Source organism: Phyllobates terribilis, unplaced genomic scaffold (genome assembly GCF_046119375.1).
Source record: "Phyllobates terribilis strain yellow unplaced genomic scaffold, ASM4611937v1 Scaffold_7__3_contigs__length_470593459, whole genome shotgun sequence".
NCBI lineage: Eukaryota > Metazoa > Chordata > Amphibia > Anura > Dendrobatidae > Phyllobates > Phyllobates terribilis.
In genome coordinates this window covers 211,236,239-211,264,024 of record NW_027362767.1, presented here as the reverse complement: position 1 = coordinate 211,264,024, position 27,786 = coordinate 211,236,239, and the positions used below count along the sequence as shown (strand labels likewise).

At 42.3% G+C, this 27,786-nt stretch overlaps 2 protein-coding genes across 3 annotated transcripts in view; one reads left to right on the top strand and one right to left on the bottom strand.

The window, feature by feature from the left end:
* Positions 1–3,951: 3,951 nt before the first annotated feature.
* Positions 3,952–27,786, top strand: part of PAPPA (pappalysin 1) — a 461,556-nt gene continuing 437,721 nt past the window's right edge. For both annotated transcript variants that reach the window (XM_073639720.1, XM_073639719.1), the window contains exon 1: positions 3,952–5,195. In XM_073639720.1, coding sequence (XP_073495821.1) covers positions 4,778–5,195 — 418 coding nt within the window. In that variant the 5' untranslated portion in view covers positions 3,952–4,777. The remainder of the gene's footprint in view (positions 5,196–27,786) is intronic.
* On the bottom strand, positions 15,048–27,571 carry LOC141153356 (uncharacterized). The gene is made up of 6 exons (XM_073638064.1): positions 27,562–27,571; positions 21,257–21,321; positions 21,069–21,097; positions 18,617–18,831; positions 17,566–18,215; positions 15,048–15,212 (listed from the first exon to the last, which is right to left on the bottom strand). The coding sequence occupies exons 1-6, from the start codon at positions 27,569–27,571 to the stop codon at positions 15,048–15,050; spliced, it is 1,134 nt and encodes a 377-aa protein (XP_073494165.1).

Here is a 27,786-nt window from a genome sequence, read left to right as displayed (position 1 = left end):
CTATGCTATCTGTATGAGCAGAATTTTCAGAGTTTCCTTTGGGATGTACCTTCTGCCTGTTTCTCCTACTTACTGCTCATAAGAGCTGATAGGGAGAAACCTATTACAAGCAGATGGCAGGGACTGAGCTGAAGTCATGTAATTTGGATACACTGAGACAGCAAGTTGTATGTGACTAATCTATCACTGCTGCCCTTAGATAGACAAAAGGTGCAATGCTTTTAGACTTCACTTTCTAAGTCTCTACAAAAGATGTAGGCTGCATTATGGTAAAAAAGTAATAGGGGAAGGGGCAAATGATAAAAATGTAACATGCAGAGGGGTCTACTATTTAATTGAGCTCATTATTATTTGACTTTTTCCTAATTCATGTAAAGTTTGATGCAACTGTACATATGGGCATAGCACTGACATGATGTTAATGCATGTTATCTTTGTTACTTGTACAAAATGATGTGCCCCTTTCAAGTATTCATAGAATTGCAAAACTAAAAATGCATTATGTTGGGCAAAAATGTCATGTTAAAATGTGATAGATCATGGGAGAACATGACAGTGGCTCTAACTGTGTGGTACCTTGGAAATTTTTCTTTAGGCATCATGATGGGTGGTGAAATCACACAGAAGCTGTGCATCATTACAAACATTTCTTCCAGCTCTATTTCTTGGCGATTAGTGTGGAGCAGACTGGACTGATAGACGGACTGGACTGGTAGTCAGACAGGCAGCAGGACCTGTGGGCTGAAGCAGAGTTTAGCATACAGAGCAACAACCTTGCACGGGCACCTCCATATTGGAGGAGGTGCCTTTTATAGGGGAAGTCCTCCGGCCATTGGCCGGGGACTTTTTAGGACGACGCACGCGGCCCCTTTAAGAGGGAGGGAGTGCGCGCGCGCCCTAAGCACAGAGCCGGGGAAGCTGCGTGCACCAGCAGCAGCTGCAGGGAGGCCAGAAGACGCCGGAGCAGGACCGCGGCGGTAAGGGGGACGGCGTCTCTGCCGGGCAGGAGGCAGAGACGCCGATGCTACATTACTGTTTTTTAAAAAGGGTTACCCCTCAAAAAATGTATATGTAGCCCCCCACGGCTGCTGTGACTTGAGGTGAAGTCCGTAAGGTTATCTCAGTTCACAGTGGCCGGTTCTCATGAGGGCAGCACCTCTGTGAACTGAAATAACCTTACTGAGGTCACCTCTCACAGCGTGAGAAATTTCTCATGCTGCAGCCAGTGACATCAGTAAGTTTATCGCAGTTCATAGCCGATGAACTGCGATAACCTTATTGACGTCACCGCTAGCAGCGTGAGTGACCGCTCATCAATCCGACACTAGCTCTGTCCTCATGAGAACCAGCGCCTATGAACTGAGGTAACCTTACTGACGTCACCTCAGTTCACAGCAGCCGGGTTCTCGCGGAGCACAGAGCGATACCTGGCAGTGGCTGCTGCTCCAGTCTATGGAACTGTATTCTCTGAGCTCCATAGACTGGATGAAGAAGACTGGGATTGACGTTGGACCTCCATTTGGACTATGGTGGACTGGTGTGTATTTTATTTATTTATTTATTTTTAATAAATGAGGGAAAGAGGGAAACTGTTGAGGTTTTTTTTTTCAAATAAAGATTTGTTTTCTGTGTTTTTTTTTCTCCTTTTACTTACATAGTTAGTAATGAGGGTATCTGATAAACATCACCCCGTTACTGACCTCTGGGTTTGATGTCAGCAGACATTACACAGCTGACATCAACCCCAAAATATTACTGCGCTTGCCAATGCACAAGGGCAAGCGGGAAGAGCTGGGCAAAGTGCCAGAATTGGCGTATCTAATGGATGCGCCTTTTCTGAGGCGGCTGCTATTTTTAGGCTGGAGGGCCAAATACCCATGGGTCTTCCAAGCCTGAGAATACCAGCCCTTAGGTGTCTGCTTTAGATTGGCTGGTTATCAAAGACCCCATGCTGTTTTTTGAAATTATTTATTTAAAAAATTTAATAAAACGACATGGGAGCCCCTCTATTTTTGATAACCAGCCAAGATAAACCAAACAGCTGAAGGCTTCAGCCCGCAGCTGTCTGTTTTACTTGCGCTTGTTATCAAAAGTAGAGAGGACCCCATGTCTTTTTTTTTACATGGTTCCCCGGCCAATCAAAGCCATGCCAATACTTGACATAGTTGTGATGGGGCCGGAACTGCCCACATAGGAAAAGCTTGTTGATTGGCTGCTGGCGTCTCATTGGCCGGCAGCATGTATTCACGGACTCGACGGGTCTCTGCACCACAATACACTTCAGCTGAATGTGCATCCGAGAACACACATCCAGTTGAAGTTTGCCCTGGTGTCGGTGGGCCCCTCACCTGCACAGGAACGGTCGTGGTCTTTACGCCCCTGCACACAACCGATTTTGTTGTCTGAGTGTTACCCATGGTTTTCACGGATAGCACTCATACTTATGATATTCTATGGGGCTGTGCACATGTCTGATTTTTTCCTTAGGCCGAGTGGTCCGCATGAAAAATCAGAGACATGTCCAATTTTGTCCGAAATTGGCAATGGAAGTCTATGAGTCTGTGAATAAAATCAGACTGCATTCAGATGACATCCGAGTGCGGTCCAATTTTCACGGACTGACAAAATGAAGAAGGCGGAGAAACCTTTTTTTTCTCTCTCCACATGCGAGAAAAGCTGATGCCACTCTGATCAAAGTCTGATCAGAATAATTGCCCACTTTTGTCGGATGTGGAGAAATCGGTCACATGAACTTACCCTTCAGAAGAGTTCGGTGAGGGGCCATCCATTCACACCTAGTTGGATTTGGTTGATTTTAAAGCAGTAGTCTATAGGATAGGTGATAACTTATTAATCAGTGAGGGTCTGACTGTTGGGACCAGCAACAATCCACAGAATAACAAACTTTTATCAATGAAACAACAGTGCACATGCCGCATCGTCACTATATTCATTCTCCGCGGTGTGGGTCTCAGCGGTCAGACGTAACTGCTTAATAAGTCATCACATATCCTCTGGACAACCCCTTTAATCTGTGTTGTGACTTCGGTTTATGACGTAAGACCTGTGCCGGATCGGCGTCCTTTGGACGTCACTGTCATCACATGAACTCCACTGACATTAATCAAATGCTGCCAAAGTATCCACTGTTTTAATAGGAAAAACAGCACTGCATGCAATATCATTTTTCCCATCAAGAAAGATGATGGAGTTGGCTACGGAGCCTCCGGCAAAAATGTCAAGTGGCCTTTTAACCAACCGTGCCATAATTCTACAAAACAGTTTTCAAACGCTTAATATGAATCGGACTTTTAATCTTGTCCAATCTGACAAATCCCGATTGAAAGTTAATTTTTCCTTCTATTTTATTAAGTCATGTGAAGTTTTACTGATTGCATTTGATAAGACTATGTATCCTTGTCAGTCAGTTCCACGTTTGGCCATTAGGGGGAGCTGCAGAGATCACTTTATGAGTGAAAATAGAATACAAGCATGAGTTAAAAAGGGAGAAAAAAAAAAAAAAAAAAAAAAACGTCCCACTATAGGAAGAAAAAAAAAAGATCTACAAAACGGCAAGCAAGGGAGATTATTACCTGTGCTGCAAACATTGGAGAGACACAGGGAGAACACTTCTCACAGAGTCAACTATTTTTTTTTTTTTGGGGGGGGGGGGGGGGGTTTGGTTAATTTAATTTTTCTTTATTAGAAATACTTTTTTTTATTTCTGCCACACCATGAAATAAAATATTTGACTCAGCCAAGTCCAATATAATCATACTGAGCCCTGATCTGCTCCAGCCAGCAGCTATTTGGACTAAAGGTAATCACTTTCTTCATCCTATGGGGGATCCCTTTTTTTGATGCAAACTCTGCCTACTACAAGTGAACTGGAAGAAGAGGGGTAAAGTCAGTGAGAGGTAGAGGTGGTGGTGGTGGTGGTGGGGGGGGGGGTTCATGGAAGTTTAAAGAACCTAAAAAAAAAAAGTAAAGGGGGAAGGAAGGATAAAGGATGTTATTTGCAGAAAAGAATCAAGTTTCAGGACTCTGTGAGAGGGCATGCACACATCTCCAGCAGTAGTAGTAGCTTTTCCTCCCTGCCAGGAGAAGGAAAGAGGGGGGGAGCAGAAGAACCAGGAATGTGTGCTGTGGACAGGGATGAGCATGGAAAGTGGGGAGGCAGCAGCAAAAGAGGGGACACTGCCTGCTCACATCTCTGCTACCTGAAGGGATGTGATGTGTGAGGAGGAGAAGCAGAAGAAGAAGGGAGGCAAGAGAAGTCATCATCATCAGCCTGCCACTGGATCCTCATTGATCAGACATGATCCCTGCAGTTTAATAGGAATCATTCAGTGGGGAATGGGAAGGTGGAGCACCCTTGAGTAGATTTGCATATTCTTGTTTACTCATCCTAGGAGGGGGCTTCTCTTTCATTTTGTTAGGAGGAGAGAGGAGGGGGCTAAGGGGACAGTGTGGGCTTAAAGCTTATAAAGAAGGCAAAAAAATGTTCAGCTGAAGCATCCTTTTCAAGGTGGGGGGGGGAGGACTCAGCATCTCATTGTGGGATATTTGGGAGGGGGGGTGCTCCTTAATTCTATGTCTAAAGATAATAAACTGGGGTGGGGGGAAATAGTGGAATCTACTGGATGAGGAGGAGATCAGGACACCTTGTTTGGTGATTCCCTTGCAACCAGGACAAGTACCCAAGCCAAGGAGGATAGCACCCAAAGCTGGCAGATCGGGAGAGAAGAGTGGGGTGCAGGGGGGGGAACAGTTGGAGATGCTGCTCGGGACTTTCCTGTTGCCTCTCGGGCTCCTATATGCAGCCTTGGCAAGTGGCTCACACTGTGGGATGGAGGAGCGGGCGCAGCGGGCGCGGAGGACGGTGCGAAAGAGCCGCAGTTTGCGCAGCGCTCAGGAGGGCTCCTGCGCCACCAGCCTTGCCCGAGGCCGCCGGTCCCTCACTAGCTTAGAACACCTGAGACTACATCTTCATCGTCCTCATCATCATCAGCAGCAGCAGCCAGAGGGGCATCAAGGTGCTGCTGAGTCCATGCCCCCCGGGAGAGCTCTGTATTTCACTGGGCATGGGGACCAGCTGCGCCTGAAGGCGGCTAATGAGCTGCCAGGGGACACCTTCACCTTACAAGTTTGGCTCAAAGCCGAGGGAGGGCAGAGGTCCCCAGCAATTATTGCAGGTAAGTGCCCAATATTATTAAATCATGACTGCAAGTGCTGTGAGTGCCAGAGGGTGCAGCTTACACCGGGCACTGCTACCAATAACATCACTACTGTTATTTACAAATATTGTGACTGCTAATGTAAATATTATTGTTATCTGGAACTAAGAATTATTCTGCAGCCAAACATCAAAAACAAGTCTCCTTTTTAATAATCTTTTTTTTTTTCTTTTTTTTTTTTTAAACAACGACGACCATGAGTTCAATTCCGTGTACCCCAAACCAGATTGTTAAAATTTACAAATTCAGCAGGAGATGATGTCATTGATGTAACACTCACCTTCAACCATGACCTCACAGCCCTCTAAATCTAAAATGTAGCCACATGTACTAGGTAAAAATGATATAAAACATGTTCTCCGGATCATTTCTGGCGGTACAACCTGACATTTAGGCTAAGTTCCCACCATGAGCTTTATGGTGTTGCAGATTTACTGTACTTATTATCCGAATTAGCTTACTTGTGGTTTTTTTTTCAAAAATACCTGGCACTCAGAAATGCAACGTGTGAACTTAGCCTCAAAGTATGGTGGATGTAGCAATAAAGCAGTTTATTCCCCTATCTAATGTTTGCTGGCATCTTAGCCCCCGCAGAGAGCTGCTGCATCCTCATGTTTGTGAGAATGACAGGCTGACGTCATCCGCACACATCAGGATTAAAGCAATATGTTAAGTCAGTTGTCAATGTCCATTCGTCTCGTTACACGTGTGACCATCTTTAGTTTACAAGGGCAAAAGAATGATGTATTGTAAAAAGTTTCATCCAAACCGCAAGGCAGGTGCAGGGCACTTCATGTCAGAGGCAGAGAAAGTAATGTTCTCTAAGACATTAGTAGGGTTCACCTTAGGGATGCAGGACAAAACATCACAGACGGGCAACTTTCTAACTTGGAAACTTGATAAGACTTTTGCTGTAATTTGGGGGAATGTCTGGAATGCTGAACTTTTGCAGAGGGTCTGTTTTGTTGCAGTCTCCCTAGCCTGTGTGGTAATGTAGTTTGTAGTTTTGCAATAACTACACTGTTCCCAAGAAATGCAGGTGGATAAAGCTTAAAAGCATCCATGCCGTTGAAACTGTGGAGACTCTAAAACTTGGCCGTAATAATCCTCTAATTTTTGATAGGCGCACAAAATTAAATAAGTGTCTCATAAATGTGAAGTATTCCAAACGATGCTGCTCCAAGCACGCAGCCAAGTATGTTCAACGAGCCTCGTGACGTACTCCCAAATACAAGTTATCATTACGGATCACGATCTGTCATTACGATTCTATAGACTTTCATAAATCTGGAATATTGGTGCCGTGAATTATCCATTTCATTGATACTGATCATGATCAGCACAGGTGAAGAAGCTACGGTGAACTTTAAGGCAAACGTGCTCGACCTCAATACGAGATCCCGATGAGAGACGTCCGGTTATGTCGTTGATTAGTAAAACCAAAACACGATTACTTCATCTTTGATGTTCTCGGGATTTCATGTGAGTGTAAAAGAATGTGCGTAGATGACAGAGACGGGGCTGTTATTCTATTTACAGTATAAACATACGGGCGTCGTGTGTACACTGGCAAATACAGACCTCGGAGCGGGTTCTTGCTTAGAAAATGCGGCTGTAGGAGGTGTGAGGAGGGAAATCCTGGACTTTACACAAAAAAATAAGCCAACATATAGCTTCCTTTGATGGGAAAGGAGTTTGCAATTCGTACTCTTTCGCTGTTTCCATTACGTTCGAATGTTTGCCTCTAAGTCAGGCAGACATAAACAATATGATTGTTATTAGTCCTTGCTGGACTGTGACAGACGCGTGAAAGTGAATGTTATCTGTAGGGCTAAAAGACATGGGTGTAATTTAGATATTATTCCTCCTGTCTCATTGAGTCGGGTTTTATGAATAAGCCAAGAGTTAAACATCAGTTCTACAAAGCATAGTACTACGCAGTACATAGTATGTCGTAAAATTAGATCTCATTTCTACTACGACTACTATCACGAATAATAACAAGAACTAGAGCAGTGATCATGAATGATACCAACCGCTCCACCAAAGCCAATATTACATTTCTACTATTTTACTGCGAGAAATAAAGTTTCATTCTTAAAACACAAAAACTTACATTTTCATGAAAAATCTTAGATGTGTAAAGAGACTTCAAACTAGGACGTAGATGAATATTATTACAGTTGGGTGGCAGCTATGGGTGGTGCCCCTGTGTGGGTGGGGAAGCTATAATGTTGGGGTGGGGGATGTCTTACCTCATAAGGGTATGTTCCACTATGATGACCCACTAGTGTAATCATAACCAGGTTTAGCAGCATGAATAAACACATGCTTTTCTTCCTAGTCTTACTTGGCAGCCCTGAAGATTTACTATACCAGTGTAAATAGGGCCATGCATTTTGCTTTGGGGCACCATTTTAAATATGTTGATTCTTTGCTTCTGACCATTATTATTATTTATTTATTATTATTTTTTTCTGGATAATTTGGACCATACTTAACAGCTACTAACTTACTGTGTCGAGGAAGAGTTTTTGTTTTGTGAAGCTGAATTCGGTAGTTGTGATAATTATAATTGTTGTCAGCTGTACTTTGGCACGGATTTGATCGGAGTGTACAAGTTGAACTGAAATGATCTCAAGTGTCTGCTATGTATTATCTGAAAAAGATTCATAATGTGAGCGTGCCTTGGGTGAAAAAGTGATTAGTCTATGGATAATGTGCTAATTTTGTACCGCTTACTGTATACATGGAGCGCGTGGGGCTGACACTGCGTCATGGAACGCTGTCAGTACACATGGGATTTGGTTCCTTAAAGGGAACATGTCAGGTCCGGATTTCCTATGTAGAAAAATCAGAGCATGTTAGAGGTGATAATTAGCATCCAAATTATGTGCCTGTCACAGGTATTCGTCATCGCGTCGTAATCGCGCTGCATCCTTCTACTTTACAGTAGAGTGCAGCAAGATGGGAGAACAGGCGTGACTAATCTGTGCTGCACCCTATCCCCAAAGATTGGAAAGGAGAAGAGCGCATCATCAGGGGCGGACATACCATTAATGCAACCCACGCAACCGCACAGGGGCCCAAGAAGTAAGGCCACTACCATCTCCAAAGCAGGTGGAATTGTGCATTATGATGAGCGATTGGACTACAAAGGGCCTATATACTGTTCTTGCATGGGCGCCTCTTCTGTCTGGGTCCGCTCCTGCGCAGCACAGAATAATCACGGCTGTTCTCCAATCTTGCCCACTGTTCAATTGATTGCATGTGAGTAAGCTGAGCGGGATGCTAATAAATGGGCATGATTGGAGAGCAGCCATCATTACTCTGTGCTGCGCAGGAGCGGACCCAGACAGAAGAGGTCACAGACTGTTCTGTGCTGCGCCCTGCAATGATGACTGGAAAGAAGTAAGGTGCATTACAGAGCTGTTCTTTTTCCAGTCCTGCCCATTATTCTGTTGATTGACGTCCTACTCAGCCTGTGAATGCACTGAGCAGGATGTCAACCAGTTGAACAGTGATCATGATTGGAGAAGAACTGTAACTGCTCCATGCTGTGCCCTGATCTGATGACTGGAAAAGAGCTGGGCGCAGCACACAGTAGTCATGGCTGTTCTCCAATCATGCCCACTTTTCTGTTGATTGACATCCACTAAGTTTATCCACAGGCTGAGCAAGACATTAATGAGTGGGCAATTTTGAAGAGCAGCCATGACTGTTCTGTGCTGTAAAGAGGCATGGCGCAGCACAGAGCAGTCACGGCTCTTCTTTCTCCAGTTTTGCCCACTGTTCTGATGACTGACATCCCACTCAGCCTGTGAATTCCCATGAGTGGGATGTCAATCAATTGAACAGTGAGCATGATTGGAGAAGAACTGTAACTGCTCTGAGCTGTGCCCTGACCTGATGAGGAGCAGGGCACAGCACAGAGATGTCAGGGCTGTTCTCCAATCAAGTCCACTGTTCAATTGATTGACATTTCATAGAATCATAGAATGGTAGAGTTGGAAGGGACCTCCAGGGTCCTCATGTCCAACCCCCTGCTCAAAGCAGGATTCACTAAATCATCTTAGACAGATGTCTGTCCAGCCTCTGTTTGAAGACGTCCATTGAAGGGGAACTCACCACCTCTCGTGGCAGCCTGTTCCACTCATTGATCTCCTCACTGTCAAAAAGTTTTTTATAATATCTAATCTGTGTCTCCTCCCATTCAGTTTCATCCCATTGCTTCTAGTCTTTCCTTGTGCAAATGAGAATAAAGATGATCCTTCTACAATGTGACAGCCCTTGAGATATTTGTAGACAGCTATTAAGTCTCCTCTCAGTCTTCTTTTTTGCAAGCTAAACATTCCCAAATCCTGCAACCGTTCCTCATAGGACATGGTTTGCAGACCGGTCACCATACTGGTCGCTCTTCTCTGAACTTGCTCCAGTTTGTCGATGTCTTTTTTAAAATGTGGTGCCCAAAACTGGACGCAGTATTCCAGATGAGGTCTGACCAAAGAGGAGTAAAGTGTGATAATGATTTCGCTCAGGTTATTCACAGGTTGAGCAAAATGTTAATGAGAGGGCATGATTGGAGAACAGCCATGACTGTTCTGTGCTTCACCCTGCCCCGATGACTGGCAAGAAGCATAGCGCAGCACAGAGCAGTCACGGCTCTTCTTTCTCCAATCATGCCCACTGTTCTGTTGACTGACGTCCCACTCAACCTGTGAATACACTGAGTGGGATGTCAATCAATTGAACAGTGGGCATGATTGGAGAAGAACTGTTCTCTGACCTGTGTTCTGACCTGATGACTAGAATGGAGATGGGCGCAGCTTGATTAAAACCTTGTTTTCTCCTTTCATCCCTCATCCTGCCACAGACACATGTTCTGGAAGCTAATTATCACTTCTAAGATGCTCTGCTTTTTCTTACCTAGGGAATGTAGTCCTGACATGTTCCCTTTAAGCCGCATGCTGAGTGTAGCATCACCATCCATTTAGATAAGGATTGCTGATACCTGGGATAAAATAATAAAATTAGGACTGTGGAAGTAGAGCAAAAAGGATTTTGGTTTCCCATCTGTATAAAGATTCATTTCGGCACTCATCATCACTGCCCTGAGTGAAAATAGTGGTGGTCGGATTAGTCAGTGGATATCCCTCAAGTGACGTCAGATTTCTTAGTATAGGTGTGAGTATTTTGATGGGTGGTTATAACGCTAATAAAGGAGCAGGGCTGAGACTACCCAGGCATTTTTAGAAGATTATATCATATAATACCAATTATTTATGTTATCTCACATAGTTACATACTGTAGGATAAAAAAAGACAAAAGTCGTTCAGGTTTAACATTTCTTAATCAATTATACATTAAGATTGCCAGATTCATTATAACTCTCAATATTACTTTATTGGCATCAGCCCCTTTTTAAAGCAATATTCCAGCGGGTTTCTTTGATTTTACCACTGGAGTGGGGCTTGTAGTCTAAGGTCCCTGCCCCTTGTCTGATACTTACTTGCTGCCATCTTCCCCTTCCATCGTCGCCGTTCGCACCAGTCTCCAGCAGGTTGTGACCTGCCAGTGTTTCATGGAGCGAGCCGTAGGTCACAACTCAATACAAGTCTGTGAGGGTCTTATTCTGGCTCTCATAGACTTGCATTGAAAGCTTGTAACTTCTGACTTCAGTCCAGTCAGAAGTTGTGGCGACAAGAAGGCGCCATGAGACCGGAGCGACGCTGAAAAAATGTGAAGACACCAGAGGGTGAGTATAAGACCGAGGGCATGGACCTTACATTAAAAGCACCACTCCAACTCTGAAAACAAAAAAACACTGGCGTGAAGCTTTAAATGCTATCAATGTACCTGCCAATGCCACCTCTTGTGGAAGGGCATTCCAATGTATGAATACTCTGACTGTAAAGAACCCTTTCATATATTGATGTGTAAATCTTTACGCTACTTTTAAACAATGCCCCCTGGTCATTTGCAAAGTCATTGGTTGATATAAATCATGTGCCAGTTGACCAAACATATATTTAGACATGAAAATGAGATCACCTCTAAAGGTGCTCATACTTGTGAGATCGCTGTTGTTGACCTAAAGCCAAGTTTCTCCGTATCTCCTGATTACTCCATGTGAACTCCATACCATTAGCCAAGCATTCATTGACGTGTTTTCAGTGGGGAGAAAAGAGAAAGCCGCTGCTAGACATCTCTGGCGGTGGCTTATCTTCACGGAGTACAAAAACATTTGAACTGTTCAATCGTGTGTTGGAGGAGAGTTAGAAGAACTCCATACAATTTAACTGATTCCACCACGAAAATGGAGGGTTCAACCAACCTTCATCTAATGTGTTTGTAGACATCTTTTTATCAATCCTTTTTCCAAGCTATCCAAGCATATTATAAGAGACTATTATAAAGACATATAGAGACATAGAAATTTTATAAGAGACTTTTTATCTCTATCCTTTAGTCATCAATGTCTGATATGTCGGAGTCCGACACCTGGCACCCCCGCCAATCAGTTGATATCGGTGACAGTGGCAGCGGCCACCTGCTGGAAGTACTCAATTGTGAAGCTGGTCGTCTTCTGGCAGCGGCGAGGCTTGGTACTACACATCTTCCTCCTGTTTTAAATCAATAGGGGGCTGTTATGTAGTACCCTGCAATGGCCAGTTTAAGAAGATGGTGATCTCCGCAAGTGAGTACTTTCATCCGGCGGCTGCCGCTGACACAATAACAGCGGAGGCCGCCGGCGATGGTGCCGGGTGATGGACCCCAGCCGATCAGACATTGATGACCTATCCTAAGGATAGGTCATCAATCAAAAAGTAGTGGACAACCTCTTTAATAAACATGTTGCAGCCTTTGAACCCACTTTGAACCCACTTTAGCTATCCTCAAATGTGGAACCCAAAACTGGATCCCATATTTAATATGTGGTCTTAAAAGTGATTTATAAAGGACTAATAATACATTGGGATTCCAGGCTTTTATTTATCATTTTTAAACTACAATATACTGTTTGCTTTTGCAGCTGCTGCCTGACATTTAGTGCTGCTGCTTAGTTTACTTGTAACCAGAATACCCAAATTTTTCTCCTGCTCTATTTTCCCCAGTTTTAGATGAAAAGTGAATGTCAATAAACCTATCTATATTTTTCTAATGTAGAGGAAAAAGCCACAGAAAATCTATTCATAAACAGAGAAAGTACAATTGTCACATTGATTTTCCCTTGGTTGAATTCTAAAAGCCACCATATACATTAGATAAAATGGGCCAAACCTATTCATTTTATCAAGATCAACCGACCATGTAATGTGAGTGGGAGACTCACGACTGTCCCCCGGCAGATTATTTTGGTAGACATAAGCATTGGACATCTGCGATTCAATAGCTCTATCCTTTTGTTCGGCAGGGAGATACATTGGTACCAGATTATTCTGGCAGCGAATCTCTCATCGAGATCACAAGGGTGTTGCCATAATCCTTGGCGAACCCTTGGAGAATGACAGATTGGACACCCTCAATCCAATAGGAAACACCCAGTTGTCAATTTATTCATAAATTTCTAATAAAGATAAAATGGCACAATTTAGAGTTCTTAAAAGTAATGCTCTATTTACCCCGGCAGAATTGTTCCTTTATTGGCCTTGTTTTAGAGAATATGAATGATAACAAAAAAACTTTTTCTCCACTCATGGTTATTGGTTGGGTGAAGCCATTTATTGTCAAACTACTGTGTTTTCTCTTTTTAAATGTTAATGGCAACCAAAAACATCCAAAAGACCCTGATCAAAAGTTCATATACCCTGGTGATTTTGGCCTGATAACATGCACAGAATTTGACACAAATGGGTTTGAATGGCTACTAAAGGTAACATCCTCACCTGTGACATGTTTGCTTGTAATGAGTGTGTGTACATAAAAGCTGAGTGAGTTTCTGGTATCCATACAGACTCTTGCATCTTTCATCCAGCCACTGACATTTCTGGATTGTGAGTCATGGGGAAAGTAAAAGAATTGTCAGCGGATCTACGGGAAAAGATAGTTGAACTGTATAACACAGGAAAGGGATACAAAAAAATATCCAAGGAATTGATAATTCCAGTCAGCAGCATTCAAACTGTGATTAACAAATGGAAAATCAGGGGCTCTGTAACAACCAAACCATGGTCAGGTAGACCAACAAAGATTTTGGCTACAACTGCCAGGAAAATTGTTCGGGATGCAAAGAAAAACCCACAAATAACATCAGCTGAAATTCAGGACTCTCTGAAAGCTAGCGGTGTGGCTGCTTCAAGATGCACAATAAGGAGGTACTTGAAGAAAAATGGGCGGCATGGTCGAGTCGCCAGAAGAAAGCCCTTACTGCGCAAATGCCACAAAGTATCTCGCCTACAATACGCCAAACAGCACAGAGACAAGCCTCAAAACTTCTGGAACAAGGTAATTTGGAGTGATGAGACCAAAATTTAACTTTTTGGCCACAACCATAAACTTTACATTTGGAGAGAAGTCAACAAGGCCTATGATGAAAGGAACACCATTCCTAACAGTAAAGAACGGAGGTGGATTGCTGATGTTTTGGGGATGTGTGAGCTACAAAGGCTCAGGAAGCGTGGTAAAAGTTGAAGGAAAGATGAATGCAGCACGTTATCAGCAAATACTGGAGGCAAATTTGCACTCATCAGCCTGGAAGCTGCGCATGGGACGTACTTGGACATTCCAACATTACAACGATCCAAAACCAGGGCCAAGTCGACCTGTCTTTGGCTACAGCAGAACAAAGTGAAGGTTCTGGAGTGGCCATCTCAGTCTGCTGACCTCAATATCATTGAGCCTCTCTGGGGAGATCTCAAGCCGCAGTTCATGCTAGACAGCCAAGGAATTTACAGGAACTGGAGGCTTTTTGCCAAGAACAATGGGCAGCTTTGTCATCGGAGAAATTAAAGAACCTCATCCACAACTGCCACAAAAAACTTCAAGCTGCCATTGATGTTAGAGGGGGCAATACACGGTATGAAGAACTGGGGTATGTGAACTTTTGATCAGGGTCATTTGGATGTTTTTGGTTGTCAATAAGATTTAAAAACAGATAACACAGTAGTTTGACAATAAATGGCTTCAACCAACCAATAACCATGAGTGGAGAAAACTTTTTTTTGCTATCATTCATATTCTCTGAAACAAGGCCAAGAAAGGAAAAATTCTGCCAGGGTATATAAACTTTTGAGCACAACTGTAAATATGTATCCATGCTGACCATGCATTATTACATGTGTAGTGTTACAACGGCAGCACATAAAGAAATCTCCTTCAGCTATTCTAGCTGTATCATTTATTTCATTACATTCCAGCTACTTCATTACTATTTTAACCTTTTGTCTATACTCTGTGTGCTGTTTCCTTTATATCTTAAGGGACACCTCTTTACACTGTTTTTCCCTGCCTTCTGCTTGTAAGAGCTAATAGGAAGAAACCTTTCACAAGCAGAAGGCTCTAATCTTCCTCTAAAATATATATAATGAGTCTCTGCAGTGTCAAATTATGTTTGTCATGTACATTTAGCATGTATGCTAGGGAAACCCCTAATGTGCCCACTACACATGTCCAGAAACTTCTATGGCCAGACAAAAACCAAAAGAATGTGTATCTGGCTTTGGTTTGGTCAGCATCCATTATTATACCACAAAAAAAATGAAATAGTGTAGTAGACTATATTATTCCTTACAACAATGTATAGTAAAACAGAGGTCATTATAGCCTATAAGTTTTGAATGCCACAGTATGGCTTTTGTCGCAGTTCTTCATCAAATGCATATCTTTGGAAGCTCCACTGATGTAACTGTCAATATAGCAACAGTTATCATTGAGGCTTCCAGATATAAAGGAAAGGAAGCAATATGGCTACAGACCATTACAATTAGAAAACTATTAATTGGGGGCTTAATAACTTTAACATTGGGGTTTTCTTGCTGGAGTGGAAAAAAATTAAAAATAGTTGAAGTTATTTCATCGGCCTTTTTTTTCAATCTATGAGAGGGAGAGGGTTTTGGCTCTGAAGCGTCAGTATAGTTCCAGTATTGTGGACAGGGTTGCTAAAAATGAAAAATAATATATATATATATATATACCCTTAAAAACATTTCCGATAAAAAACCATAGCAGGATATTTGGGTCTTCCTGAATCCTAGTATAGAACTTTGTATCAATATTGTAAATGGAAGAACTGTTCAAACACTGAAATAGATATTTTTGGATGAAAGACAATAACCTCGGAATATTGCCCATTGTACATTTTAGCTGGATAGTAATACAGGCATGCATTTTGTCATAGTGAAATCAGGAATTTCCTAGCAAGAAGTCATTACAAACCTATATAATAATAGAAAGTATGTTATTGGCATCGGTTTTCTATGACTTAACATAGGCAATGAAAATATTTCTGTGTTTAATAAATGAACATGGAGCCTCATGGGTATCAACTATGAGCAAGATGTGCAGGGCAATTAAGCCGTAGCAGAGCGATATGTGTGATTGTGCAAAAAGGAGGCATTTTATTTGTCCAGGATTCACTAAGGGTTATTCATCAAAGTCAATATAACTAGTCTAAATCAGTTTGTTTTGCAGCTGTTTTGTCATACTGTCTGTTTGTCCATAGCATGACTATAATTTAATCCGAAGGATAAATAAAATGAAAAAAATTGATCATGTTCATTGATTTTCTAAAAGAAGACAAATTTATTTGAAAATTATTTTTATTTTTCTACCCAACAAGTGGAGCCACTTTTGGGGATATCAGAATTAGATTTTTTTTATCTACTGAATGGTTCTGTGTCTCCTTATTGAGATTCAGCTGACCAAGGAAATTTGCGTACAAACAAGTTCTCCTCTATAAAGAAGAAAACCTATAGGTACCTCAATTGTGAATTTATCTCTAAGGATTTTAGCCAGACCAGAGTCCTATCTGTAGACAGCTGTTTAACACTAGGACTACTGGACTCGTGACCCCGCCTAGAACTACTGAAAGGAGTCATTTTGACTCCTTGCTTGTTTTCGTTTATTTTTAGAGTTTCATTTGTGGTTATTTATTAATAATTATATTTTTTGTAATGTATTATTATTGTGAGATCCAACAGTAATGCTTTTGATTGTTTTTTTTCTGCTTTTCTTATTTTTCTACAGAAAATAACAATAATTATAATAGACGTTTTTCAAACATTTTTTTTTATTCAAGTGCACACATATAAACAACAACTGAAGAACAAAAAGTAGAGAAAATGTAGGTGGAGGAGCATAAAAATGAAAATATGGCGCAGAATTCACCTTCTAAACATTTGGTGTTTCGCATTTTAGGCATTGCCTTTGATTTATGGCAGTACATTGCCCACACAAAGACTTACCACAAGTCTTACAATTTCCGACAGATCTATTTTTCTTGCACTTTTCTTTGATCTGGCAAAATTTTGTTTGAACCATCACTTCTGAGCATGTAGAAACTTGGGACGTGGAACCCTTTTCCCTATCTGTGACATAAGGACCACTCAACTCTCTCACAAGCGTTTGCAAAAATGCCTTGCGTGACATTTTTTGGTGGGTAATCTCCTTGAATATTATCCATGCATTTATACCCGCAAAGTCTAAGGCATTTTCAAATGCATGAACAGGCCATCTCCTTGTGCATGTTCGTGTGGTATATTTTCGTGCCATCTGATCCACTACATCTACTCCATATTTTGTTTCATTGTAAAACTTTACCGTTTCTGGAGTTTTTTTAGCAGAATCAGACGCAACAACAACATCTGGATGGACGGAACTCAAAATGACAACATTTTTGTTGGGCTTTCCTTGATATACTGTAAGTGTAAAATTGTCTTCATTTCTAAACACTTTAGTGTTGTACAATTCCTCTTTCATGGATTTTATTTCTTTAGGCACTTCTCGCCTTATCTTGTTCAGTGTTCCCACGATGGTTGTTCCTTTGCTTTTTAGCTGTTTAGCTAATTTTACTGAAGTAAAATAATTATCGGTTGTAACATTGCGACCTTTTTTCAAAAACGGGTCCAATAACTTCATTACCACATGGTCAGCTAAACGGTCCTCAGCACGGCGTGTGTCATCTTTGCCTAGATAAGGGAAGCCATTTGCCAGATATTTGCTCCTCTTATCAACAGCTAGCCAATATTTGTGGCCATATTTATCTGGTTTGGAAGGCATGTACTGCGTGAATGGACACCTAGTTTTGCTTGGGAAAAGTTGCTCATACACCGTTATGTGTGGGCCAGGTTTGTAACACGCAATACAATTTTCAATAAACCTGTCCCACACAGTAGAAAATAGAGCAAACTTGTCCGTTTGCAGTCTCTCCGATCGAGTAGATTTCTCATCAAATCTGAGAAACCTCATAATTTCAACAAAGCGGTCCCTAGACATTGTCGCTTTGCAAAACGGTATTCCCCAGTCATTACACCAAATACTGCTAATCGAGTGACGGTTCGTGCCAGATATTCCACGAGCATAGAATATCGCAATGAATGCATCTAGCTCCTCATCAGATAGAGTAAACTGTAAATTATTGTCCCTGCATGCTTCTGCAAGCGTACAGTTCTTTATATGTGTCAATATATATGAATCAAAAAATAAACGCCATGCGCTCAAAGGACTATCGATAATGATATTTCTTCTGGCGTATCCTGTAGGGCCAGGTGCTTCTCGAAGAATATTTTGGCTGTCACGCCTACCAGGCAAGTGTTCTCCAATTTCAACAGGTTTCCATTGAATACCATCCGCTGAAACTAGTATTCCTTCAGATTCGCCTTCTCTGGTGTTTGTTGTTGCATTACCTTCGCCGCCATCGTTATCTGTTGTTCTTTCATTTCTGGGACGTTTTGCAGATTTTTTCTGTCCACGACCAGGAGGATGGTCACGAGGCAACATAACTGCATGAGCCCGATCCCCAGTTGATGTGCTTGGAATATCTGTAAAAAAGTTGATGAATATTTAGAATTTTTGTTTTGTAAGGGTCCGTGCACACTGGCTGGATTAGCGGCGGAATATCCGACCGGATATTCTCACCACAATCCGGCCCGTACCTGCCCGCTCAGGTACAGAGCGGAGTTTCATACCTGAAGCTCCGCTCCGAACCCCGGGCTGGAGCCGCTGTCTGGGACGGAGCCGTGCTCGCGCGTAAGCAAGCGCTGCTCTGTCCCTGACAGCGGCTCCAGCCCGGGGTTCGGAGCGGAGCTTCAGGCATGAGCGGGCAGGTACGGCCTGTATTGCGGCAAGAATATCCAGATGGCTATTCAGCCAGAATTCTGCTAGTGTGCACAGGCCCTAACTCAGTGTGTGGAAGAACAATTAAATACACATAACTACTTACCTTCTGGATTTGTTCCTTCTGAGTCTTCATATTCACTTGATATGTTCTGAGGAATGAAATCTTCATCACTGTCAGAATCAAATACATGTTCCTGCAATTCGGATTCCGATTCATCCTCCGGTATGGATTGCAAAGTAGCCAGAATATCCTGAGGCTTTATCAAACGTCTTCTCTCCATATTCCTCACAAATTCCATAATTCTATATAGTTCCCTGCTGAAAAATAGAAATGAAATGAAAACTAAAAGAAATAATAACTGTTCTGCCACCTTCAAAAGTAGGTGGGCTGAATCAGTTGACAGACAGCTAAACTATTTCATAACAATTCATACCTGTATGAGTCTTCAGAGCTCGTATGTCTGCGTCTGTTCTCTTTGTCTCTTCAGCTGAACTGAAAGTAAAGTTACTATCCAGAATACTGTCTCCTGCTAGGACCTTAGAAAAACACCACCCTTCATTAGCATAAGATAAGAGCCTAGAGTAAACAAGCTATTTTGTTCAGCATTACACAGTAATACAAGCAGGTAAAACACAAGGAAAATGTGAAAAGTTGACATGTAAATTGAACTACATCTATATGAACATCAGGGTAAATAAGACAGAGTGAAAAAATTATGCACAAAACTTTATAGCAACATTTAGTGACAAAATGACCTCAAAATATAGTAGGGAGTCAAAATGACTCCCTTCAGTAGTTCTTGGTAAATTTTGAAAAAAACGCCCAAATTTTTCACCAAAATTATTTATTCTCACAAAATCTTTTTTCACATCATATTTGAGGAAAAGTCACCGAGTTTCAAGCCGGAATTCTGAAAAATGTAGTCACAGAAGAGAAATAAAAAACGAAAGGAGTCAAAATGACTCCATCAGTAGTTCTAGTGTTAAGGGTTCTTGACCCTCGTCAGTAGACAGTGCAGCACTGGTTGGCCAAGTAAGTTGCCATTGACTTAGCTCTCAAAGATCCAGCTGACACGGGAAATCTTACATGCAGTTTATTTTAGAATATGTTACGAGTCCTATTGGCATTGCCCCATGGAAAAAAAAGAATGCAAATGAGCTCTCTAGAGTAAAGAAATCTCACAAGGAAACTCCCTACAAGTCAATATCTTACTCTTTAAAGAGGACCTTTCTCCAGTCTGAGCATGATAAACTAGTCATATCATGGAATAGTCAATGCAGAGCTGAGTAAAACTTAGTTTTTATTTTTTAATGTCTTGTCTCCGTTGCGTAGATATTAGCTAGTAAGGTTTAGGTTATAATATATGTTAAGTCCAAAGGGGCGTTACCAGGAACTTTTCACTGGAGGTGTCTAATTCTTCCCCTGTATGACATTGACTCTCTGGAGAGAGACAGAAGCGCACACAAAATAAGGCAATACCATCTGGTAGGGGAACGGTATAATCGATGGAAAAACTCACCAAAAGGTGTTGTGTGTAGGCACAACATCTATAAAGGCAGGAAAAGCTGCTGCTGCTGCCCCATGGCTGGAGGAAAAGGTTCTTCCAGAGGTATAATGGTAAAAAAATGGAAGCTGGCATGTTTAGGCGGGCTGCGCTGTGGGAATGAAGAAAATGGTTTTATTAATACCAACGCGTTTCTGCTCCAGACTGGTGTCTTTCTCAAGATATAAAATCCCAAGGCTCTTCATTCCTGCAGCGCAGTCTGCCTAAACAGGCCAACTTCCATTTTTGCCATTGATTAATCATAAGCAGACAGCAACACACAGGAGAAAAAATAACACACCCTCAAAATAACTTACAGCAGGCTTTTTCCTGTGTGAGACATGTAATGACAGACAGTCTAATCTCTTTACTAGTCTCACTGCAGTTCCCAGAGTAAGCAGAGAGGAGTGTGATTACTAACAATTTTCCACTTACGTGACCTGGCAGTCAGTGTGGGAAGAGAAGCGGTATAGCAGAGCTAAGAAATGCCTTATTACAAATACCCCTGCAGCGGCAGCACTCCTCTAACAATTCTGTACTACCCCCCCACTGATTACTGTGGGATGAAAGCTGAAAGGTGTTCATAATCTCTGCTCCATTCCCGGAACTTCTAATCACTCTGAAGTGAGACCAATGAGAAGACTAAATTGACTGTCATTAAGTGTCTCATACAGGAGAAAGCAAGTTCTAAGCTATTGTGGAGGCATTTTCTTTTTTTCCCTTTTGCTTTGCTACCAGCTTATGATTGGGCAACGTCATACAAGGGCAAAAGTACACACCCCCAGTGAAAAATCTTTGGTAACGCCTTTTTGGACTTAATCTAAATTCTATCCTAAACTTTACAAGTTAATATCTCTGCACCAGAGAGGAGAAATTTAAAAATAAAAACTAAATTTTACTCAGCTGTGCAAACACAATTCCATGATATGTCCACATTAACTTTTTAACTTGTGACGTGTCCACTTTAATGGGCTTTTCAACATGACTAGGAATTTTAGTTGAGCCAGATACCTTTGTACAGTTTTTTTGGGGTGTATATCCTAAGAAAATAAGAGAAATTGACCATAAAGTTTTATTTTAATGTAAAATGTATTTGTATCTTTTTATTGTCTGATTTAAAAAAATGATAGCAATATTTGACAACTGGACAGCGTAGAAGTTCATCATTTCCATTGAAGGCAAGGTAAAATAACACTTACATGGTACCAAACGGTAAAACAAATTCTTCCTACATCGTCAAATATGATAATCATCAGTGGGAAGCCTGGAACAAGTATAGACATGTTCATGAGTCTGACTTATGCGCTCGCTTGCTGAACAGGCAGAAAATGTACTGCTTATGGAAAATAATGTATTTCAATGATAGAGTAGTGATGTGTGTGATGAAACACACTGGTCATAAAACCCAAACAGTTTACATTGAAAAATCTCGGCATTTCTATGCTTTCGTGTAATTCCAGAATGTGAAGCCGGGAGATCAGACAAGAAAAGTCATGCTGATGATACAATTACTATATTAAACGGGTTGTTTCCTTCCTTGACAACCACTTTTTAAATCAAGTAGTCCCCCCTGAAAAATAAAAAAAAACATATACTCACTTCCTGCACTGGCACCATTACATTAATGCCGGCTCTGGGTCTTCCCAGGTTTGCATTGCATTGTTATGCTATGTGATCCCTGCAGCCAATCATCCACTACTATTGGGTTTATGAGCTCTCACATCTTCCGCTTGACCAAAATTCGTCCAAGGGAAGTAAGAGCGCAGCCGCCCAATAGTGGCTACCGATTGGCCCCAGAACTCACATGGTATAGCAAGGCCACACGAGCCATGGCAGACCAGGTATCTACATTTCTGTAGCCGTGCCAGTGCTGGAGGTGAGTATCTGTTTTTTTTTGTTTTACAAAGGTGACAACTTAATTTAAAACGGGGTTGTCCAGGTAGTGTTTTATTCAAACGTGCCAAGTCTCCAGGAACATCTAGAACCCTCAAGGAAAAAGGAGGAGAACCTGGACTCCTGGAAAAGTTGTCAAATCTACCGGGCACCTCAGAAGCCCTATTCAAGGTGGCTGTTACAACTCTCCTGTTAGGTTTTTTTTAGTTTGCTGGTCACATGACCAGTTTTGCCTATTTAATCCGGCTCCGCCCTCCTGGCATTGCTGGACTTCATTTGTATTTACTACTGTTGAGCTAGCTTGGTGCTCTGTTGCCGTTCTCTGTTAGTTTTGCTAGGTCTTCTGACCTCTTTACTTTTTGTTGTGTGTTTGTCTTTGACTGCTACGATTTCTGCTAGGAGGTGTCCAACTTTTCCCAGTCTCTAGTTCTTGTAGGGATTCCTCCCTCACATCTATAGGTCTTCGTACAGACTAGCCGAGGACTTTAGCGGGTCTGATCGCAGGATCAGGTTCCCCGTTACATCGTAGGGATCTAGTTTAGTTCTATTGTAGGGACAGATCTCCTGTCTTTCCTTAGTCTCTGTAGCAGATCATAACAGTAAGTCCAGCCTTAAAAAAAAAAAAAAAAAAAATTCTCTAAGGAAAGACCTCCAGTTTTCCATCATGGTCTCGGTGCAAGATTTGGCTCAACGCTTGCAGGGACTCTCTCTGGAGGTGGCCAAGCTCCAACAACACGTGAGTAGCTGTTCTGGAGCGCATTTTGTGGAACCAAAGGTACGTCTGCCTGATCTATTTTTTGGCGAACAACAAGATTTTTTTTCTTTTAAAAATGCTTGTCTATTATATTTTCGTTTGAGACCCGGATCCTCTGGTGATGAATCACAGCGCATAGGGTTCATAATGTCACTTTTGCGCAAAGATCCTCAGGGATGGGCCTTCTCTCTCCAACCTAGTGATCCGTGCTTTAGATCAGTGGATAGTTTTTTTTCTGCTTTGGGTTTATTGTACGATGATGCTGATCGTGTCTCATCTGCTGAGTCTGAATTAAGACGTTTGAGGCAGGGATCAGGTAATGTGGAAAAATATTGTTCTCACTTCCGTCAGTGGTCTGCCCAGGTGGGGTGGAACGATTCAGCTTTGAAAAGCTTGTTTCTTGCAGGACTAGGTGAAAGGGTTAAGGATTTACTGATTGCTTATCCCACACCTGGAAACTTGCAGGAGGCAATGCAATTAGCTATACGGGTGGACAGGAGACTGCGTGCAAGGGTTAATGAGAGCAAATCCTCTGCTATGTCAGCTTCGAGTCCTGAGAGGTTCAGTGCTGACAATGGTGAGCCGATGGAAATTGGGGCGATGACACCCCGCTCTCAGGAAAAAGACCGCCGACTTTCTGAAGGCTTGTGTTTCTATTGCGGAAATTCAGGTCATTTTATTAAGAGCTGTGTGCTTCGTATGAAGAAAGAAAAAAAAATGGTCAGTCATGCCCGTATTGCCTGTTTAAATTCTAAGGGAGTATTCCTATCTGCCACTACTGCTGCTCAGGATGAATTAATTGAATTTCGGGTATTTGTGAATTGTGGATCTACTCTGAATGTGATTGATGGGGGATTCTTGGAAAAACTTAGATTAGAACCTAAAACTTTGTCATCCCCTATTGCTGTGGTTTCTGTCGATTGCTCTCCCTTGAAGAGTGTTACTCACAAGGTCTGTGAATTTCCCCTCACTATTAATGGTATTCATCAAGAGAATTTGGATTTGGTGGTATTGGATAATTTGCCTTCTCCAGTAATATTGGGGTTACCCTGGTTAAAATTGCACAATCCTGTACTGGATTGGTCTACCAATGAAATTAAGTCCTGGAGCCCTAAGTGTTATGACAAGTGTTGTAACGGGCGCATTGCTACTGTGGATAGAGGGGAATTGCCTGTACCTATTCAGGATTTTTGGAGAGTTTTTTCTGAGGAGGAGTCGCAGGTTTTGCCTCCTCATAGAGACTATGATTGTACCATTGAATTTGTCCCTGGAGCGACTCTTCCTAAGAGTCGTTTATTTAATCTTACTATTCCTGAGAGAAAGGCTTTGGAGGAATACATACAGACAAGCTTGGCCGCTGGTCACATTAGGCCTTCCAAGTCTCCTGTGGCTGTTGGATTTTTTTTTGTAAAAAAAAAAGATGGCGGTTTACGTCCTTGTCTGGACTTTCGTGAGATTAATAAAATTACTGTACGCAATCCTTACCCACTGCCATTGATTCCTGATTTATTTAACCAGTTAGTGGGGGCCAAGTGGTTCTCTAAAATTGATCTCCGGGGGGCATACAATTTGTTGCGCATGAAGGAGGGTGATGAATGGAAGACTGCTTTTAACACTCCTGTGGGTCATTTTGAGAATCTGGTTATGCCTTTTGGTCTCACCAATGCTCCAGCATTTTTTCAGAATCTTATTAACGATATCCTAAGACCTTTAATCGGCAAAAATGTGGTTGTGTATTTGGATGACATTTTGATTTATTCGCTTGATCTGGAGTCTCATTGGCGGAGCGTACGTGAGGTATTACAGTTATTAATGGACAATTCGCTTTTTGCTAAGCTGGAGAAATGTGAGTTCGCTGTACAGAGAATTAGTTTTTTGGGCTACATTATCTCCAGCGAAGGTTTTGAGATGGACCCGGTTAAAGTTCAAGCTGGGCAGGAATGGCCTAGGCCTATTGGTTTGAAATCGATACAGAGGTTTTTGGGTTTCGCCAATTATTACAGAAAATTCATAAAAAATTTTTCTATTATTGTCAAACCGCTGACCGATCTCACCAGGACAGGTGCTAATGCGGTTCAATGGACTTCTGAGGCCATTGAAGCTTTTGTGTTTTTAAAGGAGAGGTTCACCTCTGCTCCCATCCTTATGCAGCCTGATGTGACTAAGCCGTTTTTGGTTGAGGTTGATGCTTCTTCGGTGGGGGTTGGTGCGGTGTTGTCTCAGGAAAACAAGGATGGAGTACATCCCTGTGCCTTTTTTTCAAAAAAATTTTCCGAGACTGAACTTAATTACGATATTGGTAATCGGGAATTGCTGGCGATTAAACTCGCATTTGAACACTGGCGTCACCTCTTGGAAGGTGCTGATTTTCCCATTCAGGTTTTCACTGATCATAAAAATCTGATCTATCTTGATGCTGCCAAGCGCTTGAATGCCCGTCAGGCTAGGTGGGCACTTTTTTTCTCACGGTTTAATTTTTCCGTTACTTACATCCCGAGTACCAAGAATGTTAAAACGGATGCTTTGTCTCGCAGCTTTTCTCCCATGGTCGGTGTTGAGGAGGAAGAGGAGACCATTTTACAAGAAGGTGTTGTGATTGCTGCTTTGGACTCCGTTTTGGAGGATGAGATTCTTAAAGCACAGGAGAATGCCCCATCTAACACTCCCCATGGGAGGTTGTTTGTGCCTAGGACCTTTAGGAGAGATTTGTTTGTTGAGTGTCATGAGTCTCGGTTGGCAGGTCATCCAGGAATTTCTGAGACCAAGAGACTTGTGGGTCGCAGTTTTTGGTGGCCTGGATGGCAGAAGGAAGTCATTAAGTGGGTGCGCCAATGTACTGTGTGTGCTAGATCCAAGTCTTCGCATGCTCCTGCTGCGGGGTTGCTTTGCCCTCTGGAGGTTCCTAGTGCACCTTGGACACATCTGGCTATGGACTTTATTACTGACCTTCCTCCCTCTGAAGGTTTCACGGTCATCTGGGTGGTCGTGGACCGTTTTAGCAAGATGTGTCACTTGGTTCCCTTTATCAAACTGCCTTGCGCTAAGACACTCGCTAAGGCCTTTGTCAAGGAGATTGTCAGACTACATGGTGTTCCTACTGACATTGTTTCTGATAGGGGACCTCAGTTCGTGGCTTGTTTTTGGCGTGCCTTTTGTGACAGGTTGGGAGTCCATTTGTCGTTTTCATCCGGATATCATCCTGAGTCTAATGGCCAGACAGAAAGGAAGAACCAGGATGTTGAGCAGTTCTTGCGTTGTTTTGTGGCAGACAATCAAGAGGGGTGGTCTGAGTTTCTGCCACTTGCTGAATTTGCTCTTAACAACCATACATCCTCTTCTGCTGGGTGTTCGCCTTTTTTTTGTTGTTCTGGGAGACATCCGTCTTTTGGGTCATTCTCCAAATTGGTTTCGGCTGTGCCTGAGGAGGAGAGTTTTTCCGGTGATTTGGAGAGAGTTTGGACGGATGTGCGTGGTAATCTTCAGGAGGCTAACAAAAAATCTAAGAGGTACTTTGATAGGAAACGGCAAGAGGTTTTGTTTGCTGTTGGTGACATGGTTTGGTTGTCCTCTAAGAATCTGCGATTGAGGATTTCTTCTAAAAAATTGGGTCCCAAGTTCGTAGGGCCCTTTAAGGTGCTTCAGATAGTTAACCAATCTGCTGTTAGGCTGGAGGTTCCTACGTCCTGGAGGATTAATCCGGTGTTTCATGTTTCTCTGTTGAAAAAAGCTGATGTGTCGGATGGTGACGCCTCTGCCACTGTTCCTCCGGTGGTGGAGGACGGGGAATATGAAATTTCCCGCATCCTAAATTCTAGACGGTATAGAGGGAGTTTGCAGTATCTCGTCGCTTGGAAGGGTTTCGGACCTGAGGATAACTCATGGGTGAGGGCGGATGATGTTTCTGCTTCCAGACTTGTCCGAGCGTTTCACAGGAGGTTTCCTGGTAAGCCTGGGCCTAGGGGATCCGGAGGATCCTCTTAGAAGAGGGGGTACTGTTACAACTCTCCTGTTAGTTTTTTTTTAGTTTGCTGGTCACATGACCAGTTTTGCCTATTTAATCCGGCTCCGCCCTCCTGGCATTGCTGGACTTCATTTGTATTTACTACTGTTGAGCTAGCTTGGTGCTCTGTTGCCGTTCTCTGTTAGTTTTGCTAGGTCTTCTGACCTCTTTACTTTTTGTTGTGTGTTTGTCTTTGACTGCTGCGATTTCTGCTAGGAGGTGTCCAACTTTTCCCAGTCCCTAGTTCTTGTAGGGATTCCTCCCTCACATCTATAGGTCTTCGTACAGACTAGCCAAGGACTTTAGCGGGTCTGATCGCAGGATCAGGTTCCCCGTTACATCGTAGGGATCTAGTTTAGTTCTATTGTAGGGACAGATCTCCTGTCTTTCCTTAGTCTCTGTAGCAGATCATAACAGTGGCACTCCCTGGATGTTTTCTGAATGGCACCAGGATCAGACTCAATCCTGGCATTCAGGTGCCCATTCAGTGGATAGGGTGTGACAAAGAGCATGGTCTGCATAGGTAAATTTAGTAGGTGGGAACATGATGTGGTCTACAGAAAGGGTTGTTTTTTTCCCTTAAAAACTTTGGCAATACACTTTGTGCACCACATTCCCCAGAGGACAGTTTGTTAAATTGGCAAGTATGATTTTATTAAATATATACTTTTAGAAATATTTTGAAAATTAGGGAAGAGTTTGAAATGCATACATCCTTAATAGCACCATTTTTCACGTTTTAGATAATGTAGTTCAGTTGTGCTAGAGATTTTATGAAATACTAGGCTTCTACTATATCTAGGAATTCGTGGCTATCAATTGGATTGTTGGAGCTATCTAGTTTCCTGAAACTTTACCTGTCTTCATTGCTTGTGTTATAGCATTTTATCACCTTCTGAGTGTTGGTTCAGAAAGTGTTAAGGTACCATATTCAGACTTTAAATCAAGTAATTCTATGGGTCAATGAAAAAATTGGGCAGCCCTCGAATAGCACCTGTATGATGTCTGTTTGTCACTGACTGATAGGAGAAGGTGGAGAAACCTTTTTTTCTGATGAAAACTGATGAAACAAACTCTGCAGA